General features: G+C 46.4%; 1 protein-coding gene across 1 annotated transcript in view; it reads right to left on the minus strand.

The window, feature by feature from the left end:
* CCT3 (chaperonin containing TCP1 subunit 3) overlaps nt 1-24725 on the minus strand; it is a 47745-nt gene that overhangs the window by 15081 nt on the left and 7939 nt on the right. Inside the window, exons 4-10 of the mRNA XM_085890606.1 lie at nt 21871-21933; nt 14822-14918; nt 7659-7776; nt 5004-5190; nt 4517-4666; nt 4293-4425; nt 3909-3990 (exon numbers count right to left, since the gene is read on the minus strand). Of these exons, the coding sequence (XP_085746732.1) occupies nt 3909-3990; nt 4293-4425; nt 4517-4666; nt 5004-5190; nt 7659-7776; nt 14822-14918; nt 21871-21933 (830 nt within the window). The remainder of the gene's footprint in view (nt 1-3908; nt 3991-4292; nt 4426-4516; nt 4667-5003; nt 5191-7658; nt 7777-14821; nt 14919-21870; nt 21934-24725) is intronic.

The following is a 24725-nucleotide window of genomic DNA, read 5'->3' on the forward strand; positions in this document are numbered from 1 at the left end:
ACGTAATGACCCACTTGAAGCTACTCAGAAGAGTGGGCCACTTCTGGACGAGACTCCCTCTTTACCACCTTGCCGCTCCATCAAGATCCCATCTCTAAAAAAAATACTATAATTGTGGTGTTCCTTTTCCACTATGTTTCTAAGTAACAGAGGGGCAAATGTGGAGCTGTTGAACAGCTCCCAAGATGAAAGCAGCCAAATTAACAGGATTACCTTTTCTTACTGTTGGTAATCAAAGCCAGTCGGCTCTCACTCTCACTCTCACTCTTTGTCATGCAGCTGAACATCTGGCTTTCTTGTTGGCCCTTGTAACAACATTCTTTGAGCCTTGGGCTCAGAGAAGTCCAATTATAAATCAGCACTGTTTTGGTATAGTTCAAAGGGGAACATCTTGCAGCAGAATGAGACGATAATATATATTGTGATAAAGATCTGCCTGATCAATAACAGATCTTCTTGCTTGTGAAAAGATAAAGGCTTTGTCAGGCCAGGAGAGAATATTTGCTGGGGTGTTGATACTTTCAAAGAAACCAGATGAGCAGGAAAAATATATATAAAGTAAACCAAACTGCTTGCGGGCGAGAGAGTTTTGACTGGGCTGGTATACTGTAGGTATTCTGTGCCTTTCTACTCTCGTGTATACACTTTTGATGCGCATTAAACCTCTTCTCTACGACGATTGGTGTAGTCATTGCTTGATTGCAGACCCTGATCTCGACACGCTAAGGGTGGACAAGGAGGCCTATGTGCGAGGAATCTGTAAAGCGTTCGATTCAGTGAATCGGGATGCCCTCTGGAGGATTCTCGGTCTTCGTGGGGTGCCACCAAAACTGGTCGATCTGATGCCTAAACTCTACTCTGGTACTGAGTGTGCTGTGAGATGTGGTGGTACCATCTCTGACTTATTTCCAGTTGTTGCTGGAGTTAGTCAGGGGTGTGTACTGGCCCCCACACTTTTCTGCACTTGTTTGGACTGGATTCCAGGGTGGATATCGGAGAGATCAAGCTGCGGTGCATCGTTTGGGAATGTCAAGATCTCTGACCTTGATTTCGCAGATGATGCAGTCATCTTTGCAGAGACTTTAGATATCCTTTTGGGGCCCTAGAGGTGCTGAATGAGGAGTCGGAGCCACTGGGATTACGGGTTTCCTGGGTCAAAACTAAAATCCAGGCTTTCAATGACATCTTGGATGCTGCTGTCCTTTCTGTGCCTGTTTGTGGTGAGGATGTTGAGGTCGTGGAGAGATTCACTTACCTTGGCAGTGATATTCATGTCTCTGCTGGCTTTGAGTCAGGTCAATAGACGTCTGGGTCGGGCCTGGGGAGTCATGGATTCACTGGATAATGGGGTGTGGTGCTGCCGGTACCTGTGCAAGAGGGCGAAAGTCCGAGTCTTCAGGTCCTTGGTGCTTCCAGTCTTGCTCTATGGATGAGAGACTTGGACTCTGACCAAGGATCTGAGGCGGAGACTTAATTCCTTTGGTACCAGGTCTATTCGGAGAATCCTTGGCTATCGCTGGTCGGACTGTGCGTCCAACAAGCTGTTTCTGAGAGAGACTCAAATGAGATTTGTTACCTGCATAGTCCGTGAGCATCAGCTGCAGCTGTATGGACATGCGGCTCGTTTTCCTGACGCTGATCCTGCTCACCAGATTCTCTCAGCGAGGGAGTCTCGTGAGTGGAGGAGGCCAATGGGCCGACCACGTTCCTCGTGGTTGCAGCAGGTTGATCGGCATCTCAAGGAGATGGGGATGGGCCAGGGATCTGCCTGGGGGATGGCCAGACGGAGGCCCCTGGAGTACCAGCAGAAAGTGGATGCAGTGACGTGCTGCTCTGGCGCATGCTCCCATACCTGAACTGACCTTACCAGGCACAGATCTCCTCTGTTGAGTGGAATGCGTCTGAAAGACACCAACAAATGGCAGTCGTTCGCACCCAAAACGCCGAGCAGACGGATCTTTAGCGTGGAAGGAAGAGACGTCCGAGGCGTTCGGAAGGCAAGTCAATCCTTAATTCCACCCACGACCGAACAACTCGCTCGTCTCTCTTCCGGTTGCGGAAATCCCCCCGATCAACCCGAGCTCGAGAATATCTATTATAATACCAAGCTTGCACACTAAAAACTCGGCTCGCCGTCACACGATCCCTATGAAATTGCTGTGGCACTTAGCGGACATGCCGACAATGTTTGGGAAGTCTTGGCATTCCATAGTACCACTTGCATTTTGCACAATGCGTATTTTTGTCATTCCCCGTGTACGGTCTGTCGTCTGCTACCAGCTATGTTGTACTGCTATCCTGTGCACGGGTATCGCTAGTTTTACATATTACAACATTAACGTGATGCCGCTACAGATCACAATGGCACGCAAGTTCTCCTCGACCTTTTGTGAGATGATTGAAGAAGAATTCTACCGAAGGATAAATAGTAAGTCCGTCTCGGTGACAACTGGAGCAGTTTTCAACAAGCTATTATAAATTGCTTACGTGGGATGAATGCAGGTCATAGCCTTCCATTCCATTCCGATCGGGGAAACCCGATCGGGAAAAGGAAAACTTTTCCTTTTCCCCGACCCCTTTTACAATTTCCACCGTCGTCTTTTCAACCCAATCCCTATTATCATTCCAAACAGAATCATTCCAACCACAAATTAATACTGTACCATTAATGTACCAAAATAAATTGTTTACAAACACTGACGAAGTCAACGAATATAAATGCCATTCCAACATGATCACCAGTCCAGACGAATCTGCCAGGGAGGATTTGCGGATGCACAACACCGTCTAATCACGGTAACGCACTTGCAAGCTTTTGTACCCGGGTAACTTCTACAAGAACAGCTCATAATAAATACTACCACGAGAGTAATTCACATAATCACGGTCGTTGACACCTTATTGTGTTCGCATTTCACCCTATCCTGATGAAATGGGTTAACAAACGAATCAGCGTGTCGGAATAGCAACTAAATTCCCAATAATTGCGGCATGCCATTCTGATGACAAACATACAGAAACTCTCGTATGGGTCGTCACATACGGAAGTAGTTTCACCCATGCATTTTTGAAACGTCATGCCATGTATCGTTTTTGTCCCTCTCAATGGTGAATAATCATTTTAAAAACTTAATAATTCTCATATCTGGATTCAGATTTCACCAAAATATAATCAATTTGTCCTTGTCACACACCCAACATGTCCACCAAGTTTCATCGGAATCTGTCCACACCTTTTTCAGATGTCGGGCTATGTATCTTTTTTGCCCCCATCTCTCAATGGTGAACAATCACTTAAAAAACTCTCGGATCCAGATCCGGATCTTCACCAAGATCTAATCAGTTCTTCCTTGTCACACACCTCACCTGACCACATAATTTCATCCGAATCCAAATACAACTTTTTGAGATATCCTGCACACAGACAAACAAAGGCAGACAAGGGTGAAAACATAATCTCCTTCCACCTTCAATGACGGAGGTAATTAGTCCGTGAGAGGTCCTTGTAGAAAAATGTCCAAGGCTGTTCGAGTTGGCCAAAACAAAATGGCGGATTAAGACCCCTGCGAGGTGAACGTGGGCTGACCAAGGGTAAGCCTGGTTTTGTTTTTAATTTAATAAGCCCATTAATTATCTTCAAAATCAGTGTATAACTTTACTCAAATGCCCAGTTTTCATTCATGCAGTTTCAGGCCACGAGGTTCCATGGTTCTGGAGTTGTGGAGGGACATGCATGCGCACGCACGCATTCTTGGTCCTATCCTTGTCATATTGATACCGAGCTTCTGTTTACTCTGATGAGGTAAGAACAACCATCCAGTTCTACAGCAAGATGAAACTCTTGTTGCTATGGTAGCTTGGGTGCCAATATGTGCACTGCGCACATGCGTAGTTATATTTATGCTTACCGTGCAATACGATTGTTGTCCGTCTTGCGCACACGCCGGATGGCAGTAATGTTTGCCTTCAGGAGATAGTGCTGGGCCAGGTCTGTGGATGAAATCAGCTGTTGATTAGCAACAAAGACAGACATGTTGCACCAATGAAATGTACTTCAACAATCGGTCTTTCTCCACCGACATCTTCCTCCCACGTTCCTTTCCCCCCTCCCCTGAAAAAGATTCTTCAGTGCTGCTCATTGCAATTATTCTTTTTTTAACGTTAATGTTTATTCTTAATCGAGCAACCCCAACTCCAGATGAACTGGTTCCAAGGTTTGTGGCTGAAGCATTCTTAAACACCAAGCTTGGTGCCGTTCACCACCATCAAAACAACCGATACAGGAAGCTCACCGGAAAGGCCCTTTTCTGTGAAGACAAGGTCAGGCTTCACACGGATGATGTCCTCACACATCTGCTGAATGCATTCCTCCTCCAGCTGCAGGATCCGTGCAAAATCCTCCTCTCGGGTTATCTCGATTTCCGTCTGAAAGGCAATGACACCGTTTACTAAAACTACTGGTGGCCGGTCACAAAATCGCACAAAGCAGGCTACAAGCTCTTGTTCACATGTATACCTGACTTTCCCCCTTCTTGTACTCGAGCCCACAATCAAGAAGCACAATGCGTGGATTCTCAATACGGCGGCGCATATGTGGGTGAGTAATGTCCTTGTTGAGCATCACTCCGCGCAGGACCCGCGACTCCTCGATCATCCCGCCGGGAACCTGCAACAGGAAACGAAACGTCATGATCACCGTCACGAGTTGTGTGTTCATCTTACCTCCCAAGTTCTTGTTATCTGCATGCAAATCTTATACTCTTCCTTGGCAAACTTGAAGATGAAATGATTAAGCCAGTACCACGACAGGTGGCCAATAATAGGTGAATAATTAAGTACAGGAAGTGAAAACTATTGACCATCATTGCAAAGTAACTTGTGCAACGATCAGACGCAACATTCAAGCCAGAGACAAACGGCGTCCAAAAAATAATAATAATAAATTCAAAAGGAAAGGAGCAAAGAGGAAATCCACTTCCAGACGATCCAGAATGCCCACCCACCTTTTCAACACGCGCATAATTCTTGATGTCAATGCTCTTGTGCCCGTCTGCCTCGATTTCGACCGTATGTACGGCGTCCAATGCCATGGCACACAAGAGTTCCGCCCAAGTGCCCGCAGCTTTGGTTTCCACAGCGCTCCGCACAACGCGCATCATTGCAGTACGGTCCTTTGTGTCCACGGGTACACTGTGGTGCATGAAGTGCCAACACACGTCGCTCGTCACACAATATGAAGTACGTTAAGGCAACGGCAGGAGGAAATAAGGCTACATAATGAACTTGTGTCATACTTTGTACAATTGGTATTGCTTACCGAGGGGGGGGGACACACACACACAGAATATTGATGGTTTAAGATGGGGTGGAATATCCATGAACAATTTGGCTAATTTGGTCCAAAACGTGTCGCCAATATTAAACTTTAATATCAACGTTTAAAAACAAGGTAAATTAAAATAGTACTTTTTTTTTTCTACAGGGTCAAGCTCATGGAGAAGCCGACTTCAAACAAACAAGCACTGAGCATGGGGGAAGTGACATCACTTCTCAAAGTACCTGGGTACCAACAACACCATCTTTACATTGTTTCTCTCCACCCAGTGGGGCAATTTGAGGAATTTCCTGCTCTCCATGGATGCCAACCTTCAGGTTTGTCTATGCTCTAGAAGCAGTACGTACCATATTTACCCCGTGCACGCAAAGCTAAAATTGGGCTTAAGTAATTGGTTCACTTCTGTCTGTCTACAAACATCAGTTTATGATCGAGGGAAAAACTTAATTTAAATTGAATGTAAAATTTTGAACACGCATCAGAACATTAATCGGAAACGAACCTGTAGTTTAACAATACTTCGGCTCTGAATTCGTACCGATCGCATATGCGCAGAAGGGAGTGAGATTATTTATTTTTATTTTACTCTTTCCACCTGTCTGGCAGTCAAGCAAAATTAAACATCATTCCAAACAGGAAACTTACTGTTTTTAAGGATGCCATAAAGGACAAACAGGCACAAATAATTAATGTAACGTGTTAGATTGAGTGATGGAAAAGACACGATCAACGGCAGTAAACATCCAAAATTCCCACCCCCCCCCCCCCCAACCTTTAAAATCTATATTGTATGACCTCCAACACCAAAGGTGAAAGAGGTTATGTTTTCACCCCTTTCTGTCTGTTTGTTGGTGTGAAGGATATCTCAAAAAGTTGTGGACAGATTCTGAAGAAGCTTGGTGGAAATGTTGGGTGGGTGGCCACGACGAACTGAATCGATTTTGGTGAAGATCCGAATCCGGATCTGGCAATTATTTAATTTTTTAAGTGATTCTTCACCATTGAGAGATAGGGCCAAAAACGATATAGTACTGTGTAGCATATTTCAAAAATGTATTGGGCCCAGTATGTTCTCATGGATCAGGCACTACGTGGTGGAGGTATGTGCTCTACAGAGTGCCCTTCTAGTTTCAATTGAATCATATTTTGCAGGACTTGCGGCATTCTAAGTCATCATATCAAAATATTACGGCATTTTACGTCATCACAACCAATCAAGTTTGCCACGCGTAGACTCCACCCATGTCCTTGTTTCTCAAGACTGCACAGGGTAACGTGTTCTATGAACTCAAGTTACCCTCGCCAGAGGAGAGGATATTACATTTGGGTCCGTTTGTCTGTTTATTTGTTTGTCCGCACAGAACACGAGTGTTTTTTTTCTCTGCAACCACTTGGCGGAATGACACGAAATTTTCACCACAGGAGTTATAAAGTGGCAGTTCTAGTTTTGTCTGTTATTAATTACTTAACACACGAGGACACAAACACCACAGAGAAAACACGACATAAAACCATACAGAAGTCCTGGTGAGGGTCTGCCATCTCTGATTGCTCTTTTTCTTGTTTTTGAAGTCTTTGGTATGATGCAGCTTGGGTCAAAATCAAACTACTGACCTCGCAGACTCAGTGCAGATATTTTAACCATTATGTTACCAAGTCTGGTTCGTCACCGAACCATTAAACCAGGAAGTACTTGAATCTGAATATATAAAAACAACCATGAAAAAAAAAAATCGTAAAATAATCTGTCGCAACGTGTTGTCCCCTATGGTCTTCGAACACCATCTAGGGCAAGTAGCACGTGTGCTGTCCATTTTCACTGGACTCGACGGGATACCACTTACACTTCACCAGCCCTCCCTCTTCCAATCAGCTCCTCCTGATGCTCTTTGGTTTCCATCGATTCTCTCACCTCGGTCTTCTGTTAGTCTTTTCCCTTCAATTACCCATCTCTCCAATTCAGATTTTAATAAAACAATCACCTCGAGTCCTCGGCATATCAGATTAAATTTCTCTGTGAGAGGCAAGAAAAAAAACTGCAAATACATGTCCGTGCTTCTTGCTCACAGTTGAGGTGTGTGCACAATCAATAAGTTTCTTCAAAATTGCCTTTTGGCAACTTTACAAATGAAACTTCACCCTATTAAACTGATATTTGGTGAATGACAGCATTAAGGTAAAAATATTCAATTTCCAAGTTTGGAATCCCAAAGGCAAATTTATAACGTAGTCATAATTTTCAACCATCAATCGCTCCAAACGTTATAAAACGAGGAAACTAACATTGCCTAACAATTCAAAGCACACCCGTGCAGGCACACACCTGATGTCCTTGAGCGTTTGCAGCATGTCCTTGAGCGCTTGATGGTATGCAGCGATTATCACCGCTGGATGCATCTGCTGAACAAGGAAGGTTTCTGCGGCTGCCATAATCTCTCCAGCTGCACATACGGGAGAAAGTAAATAAATAAAAATAAACACTGCAACAACCATTCATGCTGGCCGTCACATCACCCATTCTACACACGACTCAGAGCATGGGCTTCTCTGGTGATGAGGGGGTCTGGGGTCTAGATGAGCAACACAGGCCTTTTTCATGCCTAGTACTGTCTTGTGAAAGATGTTTGCATGGGAGAAATGGGGGGGGGGGGTAGTCCCTGAATTTCAGTGAAGCCTCTTCAGAGATGGCATTCTCGTGCCGCTTCCAACTTCCAATGAGGACATTAAGGGTGAATCACAGTGTGTGGAACTGGCATTAGATCAGGTGTGAACCCCATCAGGACGAGCAGTTCATCAACTCTTTACCAATGGGCCATCACCTTGCATAGGAAGTAATGTAATATGATGTTTCTATCACCTGAAGACAAGATTTTTACAAACATTCCGGATCATTTCTGTGAGCCACTCGTTTGTGCTCCTATCGCTAATGGGACCGAGTTATTGTCGTCAACCCAAATTAGTCAATTCCACCAAGTCTGGTGTTGGCTTAGCTAAACATGGAACAGGAACAGTGAAACATATGCCGTATCAGGAAGTAAGTACAGTACGTTTTCGCTTTTAAACCTCAGCATCCGAACTCATCACCTCCGTACAAACAATCGCGTTTTTCTTTGCCCTCGTGGCCGGTTTTAAAGTAATTGCCAATTGGTTATACAAATTAACCGGGTGTGCTTTAGAAACCCTGTGCCGAGTCGGTGATCCATGATAGTGATGCCGGTATGAACGAGTTCCCATTCCCGCAATAAGATACATCTTCAATCTGCATGCAGATTAGACTTCCAGATCCTGCCCCCGTTGTTTAGAAGGATGGGGGAGGCAAATGGCGTTGAGTTTGGCGCGTTTCCTTCCCCGAGTAATGTCCCCCGGTCCCCAGTCTCGACTCTCCAACTTTTGTCTTTTAGTCCAGCAATCAATCTTTCATCCCACCGGCCTCCAATCTTTCAACCCTCAACTCCAGCTACCCATCCATCACCAGTCTCTCGCCTTTTTAACTTCCAAAAAGTAACTCAAACTCGTCAGTCCTCACGAACTTGCCCTTTTTACCATGCAAACCCTGTAATTCCTATGGGAAACATCCCTCACCTGAAGGCTGAATCCACCCGTTCGTTCGTCCATCTCAAACCCCTCTCGTCGTCCTTCCACCTCCCAACCCCCAACCCCCACTTCACACCATCACCTTCAAACCTCCCTGTTCATTCCACATCCAAAACCATCCTCCCCCACCACCCCTACCAATAGTAATTACTCTATTAACTCATTATCTGTTGGCTGTAACATACAAAGGATCCCTCAGCGTGTGCCAATCATCGTGGAATTAAATAAATTTCTTTTTTTATTAAATTATTTCCTGCAAAACTCCCCAATAAGCGCGATCATTGGTGAAGCGATTGTCGTCATTGCGTGAGATAAACATCAGCTCCCTGCTCGGAGAGTGGAAACTTAAATAATCCCATTATACCGGATACACTGAAAAAAAATATTTATGAAAAAAATAATCAGGAGATATTGTTATGGTGCCGGGTCTCGGTGGCGAGCACGACCGCTAAGGGGAGCAGTAGAGTCGGCTCCACCGAACGCACCGGAATTTAGGTCGTGACCGTCGGATAAGTCCGAAAGGCACAGGTCCCTTTCAGGACCATGAATCGCCAATAATTTGACCGCGTGGGGAAGGGTTAATTACCAAACTTCAATATACCGAAGTAACCAAGCGGCAAAGCTACTGGGGAATTCACACCCTCGGCAGACCTCGAGCGGAACGAGCCGTTACCGTGCTCAAACCGTGTGTAACCCTTGCAGATGGTTACCGAGGCCCGTCAATCCAAATGAACAATTACGGCAACAACGGCCTTCCTAATCCCAGGGGTTTCCTTAGAAGCCGGTTACCAACGACCCACAGCCGTCTACTCAAAGAAAAAATGTCAAAGGTCGCCGCCTACTTCAGCGCCGATTTTTATCATTATTATTATTTTTGTTTGTTTGTTTGTTTTTTTTGTCACCACGACATCTCTGCACCCCGTTTTGAAATCAGAGATGAAAACACATTAGTATTTCGATAAAAGCGGGCTTACTTTTACTGTTAGTACTCTTCACAGGTCTAGCACAACACTGACCTAAAAATAACACAAGCAGCTAAAATACGCCTCCTGCAATAAAGAGTTCTCTGCTTTAGCCTCGTTTTGGACTGTTGGCCTGAGTCCCTGATACCAAACAGCAATGACCTCAAGAAAATAAACTTTGTAGGCCTCGCAGTTTCGGTGCCGAAATGATGGCATTGAAACGAAAATCCCTGTTTGAATTTGGATTTTCGAAGTCCAAAGACATGGGAGGTAAGCTTCTGGCCATCAGTAATTGGTCTAAACTTGCACTCTCGCGAGTGCAACGTTGTTGTTGTTTCACGAAACGCGTGTTTCATCTCGTCCATTTTGAGCTTTTGTCAAGTGATGCGGCTCCAAAATACATGGTTACCCGTTGTGCCTTTTTAATTTATACAGTAATTAGCCTATAAGCTTAAAGCAGCTTTTGTACATGTTATTATTTGTGGTTATTTGCACTGAAAATCGCCGTTTATTCACTAAAGTGAAGGCCAAGTATGAGCAGCTGTGAACTGGCCAACTGAATACTGGTACCGCAGGTACATGCATGTACCATAGACTTGAACTAACTATACAGTATAGCTGCATTTCAGTCAACCAGTCAGTCAGTCAGTCAGTCAGTCAGTCAGTCAGTCAGTATGTTAATGCAACTACATCCAGAATAGGCCAAACCACCTGTTTTTGTGGAGTTTTACACCGCAACAGCATGATAATATGAGAACTATTTCATGTCAGAAATCATGCAAGAATGCATCTCCAGCCATCTAGGATCCTTCGGCTTCCAGGGCCCGCCTCGGGCCCTGGACCCCGGCCATACAGCTGCGCTCGCTTCGCTCGCGGTGATGGTAACCTGCTACTTTTTAATGGTAACCTCCTACTCCAAAAAATAAGGAAACCCCTGTAATCCCCAATACGCACCGTGGCGAACCAATGGCAGAAATGACAAGGAACGAGCTGATACATTCAACAAAAGGGATATTTATTTATAACAATAATCTGGGAGGGGAATACAGAGCAGAGTTATCACGAATAAAAAGGTATTGTTACGGTTGTAGAAATTCGCATTACACCATAAAGAGTCCTCAGGTGAGACATATCGGTAAGTTCATGTGAAGTTAGCCCAAACCCTTTGTATAGAGGGAATATATGTGATTTATCGGGCTGCGATTCTTTGAGTTAGCAGTTTTTCTATTCCATCATTATTTTGGACCGTCCGAAGAGTTCAAACGAAGGCCCCGTGAAAGGCCGACAACGGCGCACGAGTTTTCCCGCCTTTTTTGCGGTGCCGGGGGCTGACGGGAGAGGCTGCGAGAGCTCGCTGGCGATTGGTGGATACGAGGTGTGAGGCGGCCGTGAGGAGGAAACGCCCCTTTTCGAGGAGCTTCTCAAAAGGGCTAGAGGAGAGGCAGAGCCAAAAACATGGCGGAGCGATGGGCAGAGCACCGCGCTGCGAAGGGCGGAGCCCCGCTCCATAAAGGACGGACACGAGCGGGGGCGCCCTCTTCTCTTCGTCCTGGAGCTGGTCTCGCCGTTAGTCTCTTCTCTTCTCTTCGTCCTGGAGCTAGTCTCGCCGTTCGTCTTCTCTTCTCTTCGTCCTGGAGCTGGTCTCGCCGTTCGTCTCTTCTCTTCTCTTCGTCCTGGAGCTGGTCTCGCCGTTCGTCTCTTCTCTTCTCTTCGTCCTGGAGCTGGTCTCGCCGTTCGTCTCTTCTCTTCTCTTCGTCCTGGAGCTGGTCTCGCCGTTCGTCTCTTCTCTTCTCTTCGTCCTGGAGCTGGTCTCGCCGTTCGTCTCTTCTCTTCTCTTCGTCCTGGAGCTGGCCTCGCCGTTCGTCTCTTCTCTTCTCTTCGTCCTGGAGCTGGCCTCGCCGTTCGTCTCTTCTCTTCTCTTCGTCCTGGAGCTGGTCTCGCCGTTCGTCTCTTCTCTTCTCTTCGTCCCGGAGCTGGTCTCGCCGTTCGTCTCTTCTCTTCTCTTCGTCCTGGAGCTGGTCTCGCCGTTCGTCTCTTCTCTTCTCTTCGTCCTGGAGCTGGTCTCGCCGTTCGTCTCTTCTCTTCTCTTCGTCCTGGAGCTGGCCTCGCCGTTCGTCTCTTCTCTTCTCTTCGTCCTGGAGCTGGTCTCGCCGTTCGTCTCTTCTCTTCTCTTCGTCCTGGAGCTGGTCTCGCCGTTCGTCTCTTCTCTTCGTCCTGGAGCTGGTCTCGCCGTTCGTCTCTTCTCTTCGTCCTGGAGCTGGTCTCGCCGTTCGTCTCTTCTCTTCGTCCTGGAGCTGGTCTCGCCGTTCCTCTCTTCTCTTCGTCCTGGAGCTGGTCTCGCCGTTCCTCTCTTCTCTTCGTCCTGGAGCTGGTCTCGCCGTTCCTCTCTTCTCTTCGTCCTGGAGCTGGTCTCGCCGTTCCTCTCTTCTCTTCGTCCTGGAGCTGGTCTCGCCGTTCCTCTCTTCTCTTCGTCCTGGAGCTGGTCTCGCCGTTCCTCTCTTCTCTTCGTCCTGGAACTGGTCTCGCCGTTCCTCTCTTCTCTTCGTCCTGGAGCTGGTGTCGTCGTTCGTCTTGGCTCGTCTCGCCTGGTCTTCTGTCGTTGCCAAGGTCTTCTGTCGGTGCGGTCCCCGAGACACAGCTGGCGGGACGGAGCATCTGCCATTCCCCTCTCCCGACCCCGCGCATCAACGGTTCCCCCCCCCCTTTATCCATGCTGAGATAGCGCCGGAAACCCCGTCCGTGGCGTCGAGCGGCCAACACGTGCCGGCGCGAAGCACGAGCTCACCGACCACGCCGGAGGAGCTGGGAGCTGAGGTCGTGGGAGGAGGACTCGACGCGCGCAGGGAAGTTACTACTTTTCTTTTCTTTGCTTTTTGTGTGAATGTGTGTGTGTGGCGCCGTCCGACAAGTAGAACTGTGCAAGTGTGTCCGAGTAAGTCATATTCGGTTGTAGTTCTTGCTTTCGTTGCATGACTGTATGGCCGTATATACGTGCTTGTCTGTGTGTGTGTAAATAAAGTGCATTGTGTGAACTGTTTTCCCGGTTCGCTTCGTCTTTTCCTTGTATTGAATCTCCATCTTGCATCACGCAAGGGATTGATAGTGGGTTTAAAACGCCCGGTAATTAATCGGGACCGTCAAGGCCGACGATAACTCCGCTCGGTTATCCCTGTAATACGGAACGAACCGCTTAAGTGTTTCGTATCCGGAGTCAGCCTGTGGCATGGTACGATCGCCCGGTCGACCACTCGCGCAGGTACTTAGGTAGGTCAAATTTGGCGAGCAACCCTATCCTGCGCGGGTGGGCAATTGGCACAATCATGGTGAGGTTAAACCCCCACCCGTGACTGGCTTGGCGGTAGTTCCCGGAGGGTCCCGACTGAATTGTCCGTCCGGTGGGCGACGTGTCGCGATTCGAGTTACGTGGCCGTTCGCTCGCCGGCGGGCGCGAATTCGCAACAGTATCAAATGTACAAGCAATTCTACTTTTAGAAAGGGACACACACACACACACACACACACACACACACACACACACACACACACACACACACACACACACACACACACACACACACACACACACACACACACACACACACACACACACACACACACACACCTTGAAGTCTTTATTGCCCCTTCAGCCCGGGAGGGAAGACGAGATGAGGGAAGAGAACGTGCTGGCTACCTGGCCGCGTTCGCACGGCTGGACGACCGCACCTTCCCAGAGCACCGGTCGCCAAAGAACAGACCAGGGCAGCCGAACCCAGGGGAGGCGAGACGAGGTGATCTCCTGTGATGAGATGGTCGATCACTTGCTGTAATGCGCCAGATGAGGCACCTCAAACGCAATCATCAGAACCTCTTTTCGCGGTTTTGTTAGTGAGTTTATTCCAAAGGCGGGAAAAAGTGAGGGAGTGAGTTTGTGCGCGAGGGAGTGAGTTAGTTCCAAAAGTGGGGAAAAAAAGAGGAATGAAAGTGAAGGTGATCAGTGATTTTGGTAGTTTTACCAGAAGGGGGTTGTTGGCGGACCTTGAGCGCTCTGCGGAAATGTGGTGGGGACAAATCGTAGAGAGAGCAGGGGGGGGGGGGCGAGGCTGGAGAGGAGACGGTAGAAGACAGAAAGACCACCGACCAACCACTGATTGGTCTGTAGTTGCAGGGATCTGTTTTTGCAACTTTTTTGTGCAGAGCAGTGATGTTGTCCTCCTGCATCAAAGCTTCTCCTTGATGTTCCTCATTTGCTGCCTCCAAATATATAGGGTGTTCAATAAGTTCTACCAATGAGATACTCTTATTACTCCAACAAGGCAATGGCTTTATCATTTTTTAAATATACAAACATTTATAATTAATTATATATTCTTGCATATTAAAAGAAAACGGTGCCATGGCTTGGATGACTGCAACCATGTTTTGTTTGCAACACCTTTTGAATGCCTCACGTAATTAGTACAAACTTTTTCAACAATAAAACAATATTCATTGCTGAGCATCGTGTGACCAATTTCACCTTTGATGCAGAACAACAGTCCATGTCAGGTGAGGAATCATTTCGGTGGACAATTCAACCTCATTTGTCATTGCTTAGTTCAGGAGTCAGTGATGTACCATGACCCATACTCGCTCCCTTTATGATGCACAACTTGCACTGGGATGTACCATTCCCCATACTCACTTCCCTTATGATGCAAAACTTGTGCAGGGTGTGAAACATCTCCCTCCCCCTTCCCTCAAACTGTCTTGAAGACCCACTCGTTGCTAGATATTTTGGCCCAAGCCACCATTGGCCACAATCCTGATAACACCAAAGGCCCCAAGCACAGACTTCTCTCAAGACTCCTACCAAGTTGTAAAGAAATAGTGGAGACTGTACATGAATGTAAAAGCATGGGATTTTAGTGGGAGGGGTACGTAAAGTCCTCACCGAGAATGATAACCGAAGTGGTTCCGTCACCCACTTCCTCATCCTGTGCTCGGCTGATCTCGATCATGGATTTTGCAGCTGGATGTTGTACCTGGATCTGCAATCACAGCAAGTGCAACTTCTGTTCAAATCCCAAAATATCCCATTGACACATAAATATCTCTTTTCAGTCAGCAAGGTTGAACATAATTGAAAAGAACATTTTCTGGATTAAGCACAGACCAAATGAAGATAATTGTTTTTATTATGTCATCGTTAAAGATGCAAGTGCAATCAGGTTTAAAAAAAAATTAAAAAAATTCTATGTTTTTATGTATTGGGGATTTTTGAAGTGTTAATAATCCCTTGTGTAATCACATCGCATATCCTCTCTTCATTCAGTCTAATAAAAGCCTGGCATTGGCTTCGCGGTTAGGGTGGCTGGCTTGAGATCGTACAGCCCTCAGTTTGAGCCCCATCAGCCGCTGAATTAAACACCAGGTGGGGTTGACTCAGCCTGTGATCCGTTCGATGTCGGCAAAATGAGCACCAGTGTACTGGCAAAAGGGGCACTGTATCAGCGGCACATCCGAGTCCCAAACCAATGATGCAACCAGCAGCCGCGAGGCTGCACACGAGTATGTGTGTGTGTTCAATCGAATAAAGCAACTATATTATCAATATATTGTTGTGGTTACCAAATTCGCAAACCACCATTCAGGTCCCTTAGGTGAGATATCTCGGTAAGTATGTGTGTAGTTAGGCCCAAACCCGTTGTTTAGTGGGAATACATGTCATTTATGCGTGCTGCGACTCTTCAGGATAGCCGTTTTTCTTTTACTATCTTTAATTTGGACCAACCGCCATTGTTACCACCACCAACCACAACATCAACCACCCACCGCGGCGCCGCTTCACGTCACACCTCGCAACCGTCGCATCGCCACCGTTCTTGTGCCGCTTGTGGGTACCGGTGTTGGACTCGTGCAGGGCGCGCGCCGAACAGCGTGTACAAAACCACGGATTTTCAGCTCCAAAAAACGGATCAAAAACGACACGCCCACTTTTGTTCCGTCCAATCGGTGAGCGAGGGGCGATTTGGCCCCGCCTCCAGGGCGTTGGAGGGCGATCGCTATATGCAAATTTATGGATCAAAATGCATTCACGCCCACTTTTTCTCGGGCCAATGGGGAGCGAGGTGAAAGGTCGAAGGCAGGGGGTCAAAGATGAGAGAGCGAAGCCACGGGGCTTATATAAGCGACCGCGTTCATCAGTCAAGGAGAGTTAAGACTTCGCAGCCGGTGGAGTTGGGAAGAAGAAGCAAGAAGGAGTTGGTCATCGTCGTGTGCGTTGGAGTCGGAGCGAAGGGGACGGAGCTGTGGAGAGGCGGCGAGGGCAGACGAGGGGGTGCTCGCGTCGTGCCGGGAGCTGCACACCAGGGAGGCCGACGGCGCGACCTGGTCGAGGTGGAGACGCTCGTCGCGGGACTCGAGGCAGAGTAGAAATCCTCCTTTCCCCCGAGCATCAGCAACCCCCTCCTGTTTCCCCCCGCGCTGAGATAGTGCGACCAAGGGGGCCCCTTTCCCACCCCCTACCAGACACTGTCCACGAGGCCCACGGAGTTGAGGCACCATCGCCGCTCCGCGTCTCATCACCAGACGGGTAGGCCCGACCCGGTCTCGGCCTCAGGCCCGCCTCATCCTTGAGGGTGTTCTTTTTCTTGGTTTTGGGTATGTGTTGTCGGCACCGTCTGTGAAGTAAAATTGTACAAGTGTTGCCGTGTGCTCGCGTAGTCGGTATTAGCTCTGCATTGTGTTTCTTTTCCTTTTCTATGTGCTTTTGGTGGAATTGAATATGTGTGCTTTCCGTTCATCGCGAATAAATGTGCTTTGTGTTGAACTGTTTCCCGCTTCGCTTCGTCATTTCTTTCATTGAATCCTCATCTTGCTTCACGTAAAGGGTTGGTAGTGGGCTGAATACGCCCGATAATTAATCGAACCGTCGAGGTCGACGAATAACACCGCTCGGTTATCCCGATAGTACGGAACGGGTCGCTTAAGTGGCCCGTGTCCGAAGTCGACCTGCGACGAGGTACGATCGCCCGGTCTACCCTCCGTGTGGGTACTTAGGTAGGTCGAATTTGGCGAGCAACCCTATCCCACGCGGGGGCCGATTGGCTCGATCGCGGTGAGACCGAAAGGTCCACCCGTGACTGGTTCCCGGCGTTAGTCCGAGAGGGTCAAGACTGGATTGTCCGTCCGGTGGGCGACGTGCCGCGATTCGAGTTACGTGGCCGTCAGCACGCCGGCGGGCGCGAATCCGTAACAATATCAATGCATTAAGAATGAGAACGCACTGGAGGGATGTGCCGACTCGTGCTGTTTTCTCTCAGTACAATAACGTCCCAGAGGACGCTAACCTATACTCTCGCATGGCCACAGTGTGAGCAAATTGTCCTCCACTATTATTCATTCCATATTTTTCTTGGAGCTCAAAATTGAACTTGTCCAAGACAGGACGTGTGCCAAATTTAGCGATTCTCGCTACCATCGTTGTCCACTTATTCTGCCAACAAAACAGACAAACACACAGATGGAACGATTGCGATACTCACAAACCGGGCCTGGGGCCGCCGTGCGAGTAAATACCTGCAGTGTGCATTTCAACTAAAATGTTTGAAAAGCTTGTAAAACTACAACTTGTATAAAAGGGCAGATAAATAATGTAAAAGCAGAGAAGCAAATAACAGCATCTGTAACATAATATCCAATAGCCATGTATCAGTTTTGCATCTCGTCCCAAACCACCGGTCGCACAGTTGAAAATGGAACCGTATTAATAGTCAAGAACCCAGGAAGTGCAGGGTCAAAAACATTTTTTTAATTGGCACAAATGTTTTTTTGATTATTCACAAAACAATTTGATCATATATGGATAAATACCCAAAGTGTGAACTGTGCTTCACATGAATTGCAAGCAAGTCGCAAGACTACCGATTGGCTGTGTGAGGCTAGGAACAACGATTAGTTCCTTTCACGTGACATCACCACAATTCAATTATTAACCGTTTCCCATTCTAAGAATTTATAAAATTAAAAAAAAAAAAAATTTGAGCTGCAGTAAATGCAATGAAAGATGGACCTGAGGCCCAAGTAGTGCTGCACCCAAACCGAGTTCCCGATCTTGGCGAGTTGCCCTTCCGAGCAGAGTCCGAATCAAGTCAGGTCTGGCTGTCAATTCAGAAAATAACAGATTATATTATACAAGTGCTGTTCTGTAGAAGTGGGGATTTTCAGGTTACATCGATTTTCGTGCATTTCGTGATGCAACAGAGAAGTGTAAATTTAACAACATGCAAACATTGAAAATTTGCCTTTGAGAAATTGCAGTACCAGATCTCAAAAGGAACGTGCGTGCCGTATGTATACAAGCAGCACTCTTGGTCAGCGAGTGTCGTGGAGGTCGACGCGATTTTCAACTCCAGTGCTGTACTTCAGTGTCGACAATGCAAAACATGCTTCGTTCGTTGAAGCGGATTTCAAAAGCGGTCGAACTTTAACGGTTCCCAAAAACTGAAAGCTTGGTTCAAGTATGGCTTTATATGCACCGCTTGCCTGTGCTACCAACGAGGACATTAGAGTGTTTCACAAAATTTATTTTCACAAAATTTTGCCAGATCACTTTTTGTCTTGTTCCAATTGTCATTGTAAGCATCTGTACCAAGAATGGAGTCAATTGCTGCACATTTAGGGGTGGCACACTTTTTCACAATGTTGACGTTTTTTTCTATTTTCAGAAATAATGGCATCAAGAAAGAAATGTAACTTGCTCGAGAAGCCCCCTCGACCTTTCATTTTAGGAGCTCGCCTTCCCTCAAAGGAGCAAGTGCTCCTCCACCTCCTCTATCATATTGAAGAGAGGAAGGCATTATCAAAGGCCACAACAGCAACAATGGATGAAGTAAAGAAGATATGGGAGAGAGCCAGTTTACCGACAATGACGGATGCCAATCTTCGAAAAAAGATCAAGAAGCTGTATGCGGAGTACAAGTAACTAATAAAAGAGAAAAACAGAGAGACGGATGGAGCTCTTTTACGTCGTGAAACTTGGCTAGGGGATCTTCAGGACCTCTTCGATATTGCTGCAGCAAACATATTCGACCTGAAGATCCCCGAAGAAGACAAAGAATTTCTAAGGCGCCAAAGAGAAGACCGGATGTCATGCTCTTTTGGATGTGTAGACAAGGTTCAGCAAGGGAAGGGTAAGAGAAAGAGGGCAAGAGAAGCTGAGAGAAACGCAAGAGCTGAACACAGTGCAGAAACAATGGAAAAATAGAAGTGTATCCGAGGTACTCACACGCTATCTCGATTGAGGGAAGAAGTTGGACAAGATTCATCAACAGCCTCTGAAGATGGTTCAGACGAAGAGTTCGCTTACTTTACTGCGTCAAAATAACTTTATTTGAGGCCCACACCAGACTGACATTGAAGCAGAAGCGATCAGTGAGGAAAGTTTCATCTACATAATGTATTGGCATGAGTCTTCCCTGGCAACACATGCTCCAAAGAATGATTTGGACTTGATCCAGAGTTTGCATCTGTATCCGGATAAAACCATTGCAGATGCTGCATTGAACAGCATTGGACGACATTTGTGGTATCTGTCGGAAGATCTCGTCGCCCTGGCATTTTTTGATGCTCGCATTGACGCTGAAGAAAAGGAGACAATGCTGAGAAATCTTGAAAGACGCCCTGGGAAGATGCTCAAAAGACTTGATGCAAAGTCTTTCTTCCACAAGAGCAGTACAGCTACCATCTCTAGCCTCGTCACTCGCCGCTCAATCCACTTCTTTGAGGTTCTTACTGAAGGCCAAATTGATGGCAGAAGTAACCCTGATGATGTGAGGTCCATTCTCACAGATGAGAATCTGCGTCAAAAAGTTCATTCCTTGAAGGTCATCAACGACAGCGCAGAGAGAGGCATTGCCCTTATTAAATGCTGTCAACAATCTGTGCGAAACGAAGACCAAAAGCAATTTTTGCTCTGTGTTGTGCAAGGACACAGATATAAAGTATCAAAGAGAACAAAGTCATCATACAGCGAATATAGTGTTTGAACTCTTCTAATGTTCTTACTCATTTAGTATAAGTACAGGGAAAGATTATTAATGACCATACTTATCTTTATATCGTTCAAGTTTCTGTTTCCTGCGCAAGTTACGCATTCTTAGGTTGAGCAATAAAAAGTGTGCCACGCTTTACTGGTGTCCTATTGGCTCAATTTTTGGTACAGATGTTCAAAATGTCAATAGGAACAAGGCAAAATGCAATCTGGCAAAATTTGGAAAACTTTTACTTATACCATTATATTGTGAACCACCCTAGAGGACATATTGAAAGCTGGTATGGGAGGATGTCCCACACGAAGCTTGTGGAGACAGCGAGGACGAGGCCGGAGAATGGAATGAATAAAAATATCCATCAATTTACTCATCTCTGCATTAAATGAACTCGTGATTCGATTCGCTTTACTGAACTTTCCCCATCATATTTTGCAATCTGTACTTCATTGGTTCCGCATGATCTCCATCAGGTTTGTAAACCTTCGTTCATATTAAAGTACGTTTTGATGCCAGTTTCTCTTCGGTTCTGGTTACACCGCAAGTTATTTCATCCTGATGTAAATGTCCGCTGAGGATTGCATTTGCTCAAGTAAACTGGATGGTGGTCATGTAGCCCACGTCACAGCTTTGCAGTTACACTTCAGCACGCGTCAAACATGTGCACTCTCTACATCTGCAGGAAAATTCGGAAACAAATCGAAAGTACCCACAATATCAATACCCGACCGCTCGTGGGATTTTTCTGGAACAATTTTCACGAGCTCTCAGCGGTGAACGTCACCAAGATACAAACTTTAAAAATAAATTAAATTAAATTAATTGCAAACTTATCCGAGTTCCGGAATTTTTTTTGACAAAATTACCACGCCGGATCCAAACCGTTTTTTTTTTTTTTTGCGACCGAGTCCCAGCACTAGGCCCATGGGCTTGCTATTACTAATAGGAAAATAATTTGCACCTCCCAAACTGTTCAGTCAACAAACCTAATGTTTTGGAGGTCCAAAATGGAATTGTGAAAACTGGATGCATTAAAAACACCGCTTTCAAAATATTCGTCCATCATGTACGATCGATGTTAAAACGAGGCAGCATCAAGTACCGATTCAATAGGGCTAAAGTAACTGTGTGCAACGAAAAAGGAAATCAACATGGCATCAAGCAAATCATGTTCTCAATGTTCCTAAAAGGCATCATTGTAATTGGCCTTTTCTGGATTAATCAAACATCAAAAAGTGGTTTCTATGCCATTTTATGCTAAAATAAATTCACAAAGCTCTTCCCATCGTTTTCTATTGCAGAACGAGCACAAATGCACCATTCCAAGGCCATGTATGAGGCAAAATAGATCGATGACTCATTTGAGCCAAAACATTCATTAATTCCCAGCTCCAACACCTGCACAATGAAAATGTCCCCATTGAACACGCAAATGCACACACCCACACGTGGACATGAATCACTTCCCTTCACATTATTGCCTTCGTGAGCCGATTGAGGCCTTATTTCAGATGGTCACAAGTCCATGCGTAGCAGAAACCAAGCCGTGCATTATGTGCTTTTAGCGAGTATTTCATTGCCCTCCTACACAATCCTCTCATGCAGCAAAATAGGAAAGCTTCGCAAGCTATTCCTGGGTATTTATAAACAACAAAGCTTGCAGAAGGACATGTAATCATTTAGTCAGAGGAGGACATTTTCATGCACAATACAAAATGCCCAAAATGTCCTTAAATGCATGATCTGGACCTGCAAACAAACTTTCAACAAACACATTTTACAATAATTCACAAACTAATTCCCCAGTGTACAAGTGATCAACTCTCCCCACCATCCCTCCCTTCCTTCCATCCATCCATCAATCCACAAGCCACCCCACCACTCCCATCCGCATGTCATCTATGGCCAATCCCTTATTGTGGTCTAATAATGCTGAAATGCTCAAACGCACCTCTCGGAGGATGGCATTTCCGTCGTTCGTCATAACAATCCCACCCATCGGGTTCATAAGCATCTGTGGTGGGATGGAGAGGGGATGACAGATGATTTACACTTTGGAATGACTTCCTGGTCATAAAGAGAAGTTTAACCTTACCCATCATCTCTTTATAACCACAATCAATGCATTCATGAAATTTGAAACAGATTAAATCATAAATATTTAACTGGAAAATATAATAATCTTGCAAACCACCACAAATATGCATTTTCCGGCGCATAAACCACATTCCATGTTTTTCACCCTCAAAATAAATTAACATATTGATGATTTCATTTTCTGATCTCGATCGAAATAGGTTTGTAAGTTAACTTTGTACGGACCAAAGTGACGGAGGTATCAACATGGTGACTCCTATTCTCATTTTCAAGAAGTTGAAGAGAGAGGGGAGAGGATAGCAAGAAGTTTTTATTTTTCTTTGTTTTTTTTTTAATATTGTTACAAATTTGGAATTCGATTGCACACAACATACAGGTTCCTTTAGTCAGCAATGTCGATAAGTGCTTGTTTCCCAGATAGCTCACCTTCCATTGTTTAAATGTTTAGAAATCGATTAGATGCGCTGCGGATCAATTTAATAGTTAGGGAGCGAACAATAGAGACATCCCTCCCCCTCTTCTGCGAAGAGGAAGAAGAGCCGTTCCGTCCCGTGATTCATGACGTCAACAACTCCCTCCCACCCGTGGTTGAGCGGGGGATGGATCACGAGGGCAAGAGTCATGCCGGGCGCGGGGGAGGGGGCGGAGAAGGATAAAGAGGAGATCCTTTCTTTGTTCGGGTGGAGTGGTTGTTCAGCAGGCCGTCGAGTCCTGCTTGGCTTGGGTTTGGGAGGAGGCCTTATGAAGGCTTTCTGCTTTGGTTGTTCAGCAGGCCTTTGGGTCCTGCTTGGTTCGAGTGGGTTGGGGGCTTTTCAGTAGAGAGTCGGCTTCTGCTTTGGCTAGGGTTGAGGCTTTTTGGAGAGCTTTTTGCTTCGGCCGAGCTTTTCAGCAGGCCTTCGGGTTCTGCTCGGCTCGGAGTTCGTGGTCCTCGCTTTGTTCATCGGAAGAGAGTTGAGCTGGTTGCTCGGCTCGAGCTGCTGGTGGTGGCTTCTTGCTCTTGGTTCGTGTTGTGAGAGGCTTCGTTCATCGGAAGAAAGTTGAGCTGGTTGCTCTGCTGGCTGTTCTTGGTTCGTGGAGCTCTTTATTCTCTGTTTTGGTTCCTGGCTTGGTGCGACTCATCTTGGAGGTGGTTCCTCGGGGAAGCAGCGCATCGACGGGAAGGATCGGCGCCTCGTCTCACCAGCACGTGTTGAGAAGCGCGGGAGGATTCACTCGAGCTCGGGAAGGATCGCGGCTCACGGCGATTGGGTCCAGCTCGCTCTCGCTGGAGCCCGGGTCCGAACAACTTGAAAACCAAACGAGGTGGAGAGGTTCGAGATAGGTCCTGGGTTTCAGCTCACCTGTCTTCCGAGCTGGAGCCCGTTATTTTAGGCCTCAGCCACCATTTCTTGGGTGTGTGTGTGTGTGTGCGTGTCCGTGGGCCGTCTAATAAGTAGGAAATTAAGTACTTTGTGTGCTGTAAATGGTTGCATTGCATTTCATATAGTCGGTATAGTTCTGCTCTTACGTGCTTCCCTAGTTCCCCATTATTATTAATAAATACCCCAAATGTTAAATGTTTTCAGCTCGTCGCGTCAGTTCTTTCATTGACTGACCATTTCGTGTGTTGGTAGTTAGAAAGCCGTTGGTTTGCTGTAAAAGGGGGACATTTGGACCGACGGTTCTCAGCGATTAAGCCACTCGGAATCGCGCACGGGACAGGCTCGCCTCAGTGGCTTGTTCCGTACGAGTTCCGTCGAGGGTGGAATACCCTGGTAGTTGGATCACGTGGGTATTTAGGTAAATTGAAGCTTGGCAATTGACCCTACCCCACGTGGTCTGCCCATTGGCGTATTTCGGTTCTTGTACAAGGACCCGTCGACTCGGACTTATCCGGGTGTCGATCTATATTCCGGGCGATCGGTTGGGCCGACTCGACTTGCGGCTCCGTAACAATATTATAAAGAGGATTTTATTATGAGAAAAAAAGAAAATAAAAGGGATTCATACCGGTATCATACATATTTATTGTGGATTTGTGGCCTTGAAAAGGGCTGTTTGGGTTTGATGAAGCTTTTCAGCTAAACCCGAGGAAATTCTCAACATTGCTTTCCTCAAAGATGGCACGTAACTCCTTGGCCGAATCTGAGAAGAGCAAATCCCCTTCACTTGTCTTTTGCAGTCTCCTCCTCCCTCCCAAATGATGTCGTCCTCTGTACCGTCCATGTTGTTGGAGATGCCACATTTCAGAAATGCTTGCTTGATGACGTCAGACTATCTCCTCCCACACCTTGACGATCCAGCCGCAGATCGGAAGGTCGACCTTTCTCATCCTCCCGATGAACGCCAGCAGTCTCCCAGTCAACATGATGCTCAGCCAACGTAGTGACGGGAGTAAAGGTGAATGTTCAGCCATGATGCATGTGACCAATGCTCCTCAGAATCCGGGCCGAAAATCACGGCGGGAAACACGTCACGAAATATTGATTTTCAACTGATGAAAATACCAAGTCTGAGAAATAGGAAAGTTAGTCTGTGGTGATTCCACCGAGATGCAGCTAATGTTCCTCAAAACCTGGGTCGAATACAAAGACCTGTGAAGTAAGAAAGTTTGTCTGGTCTATGCGAGGAAACCACGGGACGCAAGTGAGGAACTGCTCCGAGAAACGAGGAAAAATGAAGAGAATCAGGAAGAACGATGAAAATCAAAGGAAGCCAAAATAACTGAGC

This window comes from Eptatretus burgeri, chromosome 8, assembly GCF_056783735.1.
Source record: "Eptatretus burgeri isolate ZD-2024b chromosome 8, Ebu_testis_v1, whole genome shotgun sequence".
NCBI classification, from domain to species: Eukaryota; Metazoa; Chordata; class Myxini; order Myxiniformes; family Myxinidae; genus Eptatretus; species Eptatretus burgeri.